This window comes from Olea europaea, chromosome 10, assembly GCF_002742605.1.
Source record: "Olea europaea var. sylvestris chromosome 10, O_europaea_v1, whole genome shotgun sequence".
Lineage (NCBI taxonomy): Eukaryota > Viridiplantae > Streptophyta > Magnoliopsida > Lamiales > Oleaceae > Olea > Olea europaea.
The window spans coordinates 24,749,901-24,752,177 of NC_036246.1; the positions used below are offsets into that span (position 1 = coordinate 24,749,901).

General features: G+C 35.4%; 1 protein-coding gene across 1 annotated transcript; it reads right to left on the reverse strand.

Moving 5' to 3' along the window:
• Positions 1 to 98: 98 nt before the first annotated feature.
• Positions 99 to 1,703, reverse strand: LOC111401603 (protein NEN1-like). Its single transcript, XM_023029412.1, has 2 exons — positions 1,284 to 1,703; positions 99 to 355 (listed from the first exon to the last, which is right to left on the reverse strand). Exons 1-2 carry the CDS (start codon positions 1,564 to 1,566, stop codon positions 114 to 116), a joined length of 525 nt encoding a protein of 174 aa, XP_022885180.1. The 5' UTR covers positions 1,567 to 1,703; the 3' UTR covers positions 99 to 113.
• Between the last annotated feature and the right edge of the window lie 574 nt (positions 1,704 to 2,277).

A 2,277-nucleotide genomic window follows, 5' to 3' on the forward strand; every position in this document is an offset into this window, starting at 1 on the left:
AAAAAAAAAATTAACAATATCATCTCGATCCAGCCAAGCCAACTATTTGTTATTTGATTACACTAAATTTCTGTGTTATATTTTTCCAAATCATATCTCATGAAAATATCAATTCACACAAAGTTGATGCATTGTTCTCTTCCTTGATATTTTGAAAAAATTCCAACAATTTTAACTAATGCGTAGAAGAATTCTACCTTCATGTCGCCAGCTCTCCTTCCAAACTTTTGAGTCAATACTGCCAATGAATCAATAGTCCCCTTTGGCTCAGGAGCAGGCCTGTTAATCTCAGCAAATGCCTCCCTTATCCGAGCACAATCAAATCTCAGTATATTATGACCTGCCCATATCCTCCCTACACACACGAGATAACAATCAAAGCCAAATAAGTGTTCAAAATCCCAAACATCCAAAAAGGAAAATTCCCATGAAACACATGAAATCAAAATAGATAAAAAGAACCTATCAAAAACTTTAGAAACTTCAGTATTTTAGGTGTCCATACCTATCACATATCTAGTTGAGTATAATCTGAAGAATAAACAATAAGAATGGTAATAACATCCAGTCATTAACTTGTAATGAACTAAATCTCTTCTAGATGATTATCATATTACCCTGTTTATATTTCCTTCTCACAAAATCAATGGTCTGTGAAAATAAATTCACAAGGTTTATCAATGCCCAGGATCCTAGGATCTCTCCAACCAAAAAATAATAAGAAAGCTAAACCTTCAATATAAGATGAAAGAACCTAAAGCGTTCCACTCAAATATTCATACACTTCTTATGTAAATCTAGAAATGTGCCATGGTTTGTACTTTGCATAACTTAGTTTGACTTTTTCAATCAGCTCAATTATTTGCACTCAAGCACAACGGTTTATTTCATATTCCAACATTGCATAATTGAAGCTGATAGTATTTCCAAACTCCTCCTTTAGAACATTAATGATTTTATCCACTAATAAAAAATGTTTATGGAGTATGCTCAAAAACTGAATTTGATCAAAACAGTCAAATAGGAAACTGCAAGCCCAAGGCATTTATATGAGCCACAAAAAATGATTTTGGAGTTCCACGCAATGTTTCCTTCCAAATTAGCTTTTCCACTTCCTTTTATCGTATTTCTATTAAAACTTCGATTTGCCATGCCACAACTCATGAAATCCTGCATACTTTTAGCATATAAATTAGTGCAGGCAATTAATCGAATCAAAATGAACAAACACATCAACCCCCAATATGCATCCCCCATAAATAAAATTGAAATTGGCATTTGACCATGAAGAATGTCGTAGACCGTATCAGCAATATCCATGAAAGTGGGGGCAGAAATTACAGCCTCCTTCGTAATGCCATTGCAGCGAACAGAGAGAGTTGAAATATGTGAGAGGTCAGCGGGTCGGACCAGGGTGGAGAAGCTCTGGAGCTCCACCAGCTTCCTGGGGCAAACCAAAATGGCTCCGAATTCCAATATAGCGAAACCCTGGCCAGATCGAGTCGGTACCGTCGTCTCCACATCAAAGAACGCAATTTCGGACCTGTCCTCGCTCGTTTCGCCCATTTTCAATTCAATTTCTTCTTAAATGAAACAATGGCGCCGAATTTGAAAGTGGCATGCGCATATATATATATCTGCAGTACGGAATCCGAGGTAGCTTGAAGATTTGTGTACGGTAGGAGAAGAAGAATATCGTGTGAAATTGAAATGCGACTTATGGAAGAGGGAAACGTGTGGTGTTACTTTTGTTCCCCTACACAAGGAATACCTCGACTTAAATTTTTTGACGATGATGTTACATGTACATCAAGATCTCCATATCGATATCCATCCTCTCACATGGAAGGGGCTCACTTCGAATAAAATGTAATTTATCTGAAGTGGGTCTCCCTTAATGTGAGAAGAGTGGACACCGTATTATGTACAATTAGCATATTCCATCTTTTGAATGCCATGTAAAATTGCAAAATTGTGTCCCTCTAATATTTATTTAAGAAACATGCAATAGAACAAGAGCCAACTTGAAAGAACCGATTTTGTTTATTTTATTAATTCTTCTTCTAGATAATTTATGTTTGTTAGTGTTCCAGCACGATCTCAAAATCAACTCTAAATACCTATTATATTTTAGAATTGAAATAGTCAGATCAATTACAAGTAAAAAATAAATAAATATCATCCATTCATTTTCCGATTAGATAAGATTTGACAAAGCATATTCTTGGCTTAATTTAGAGTATATCTCAAAATGGATTACATTCAAAGGCAATTAGG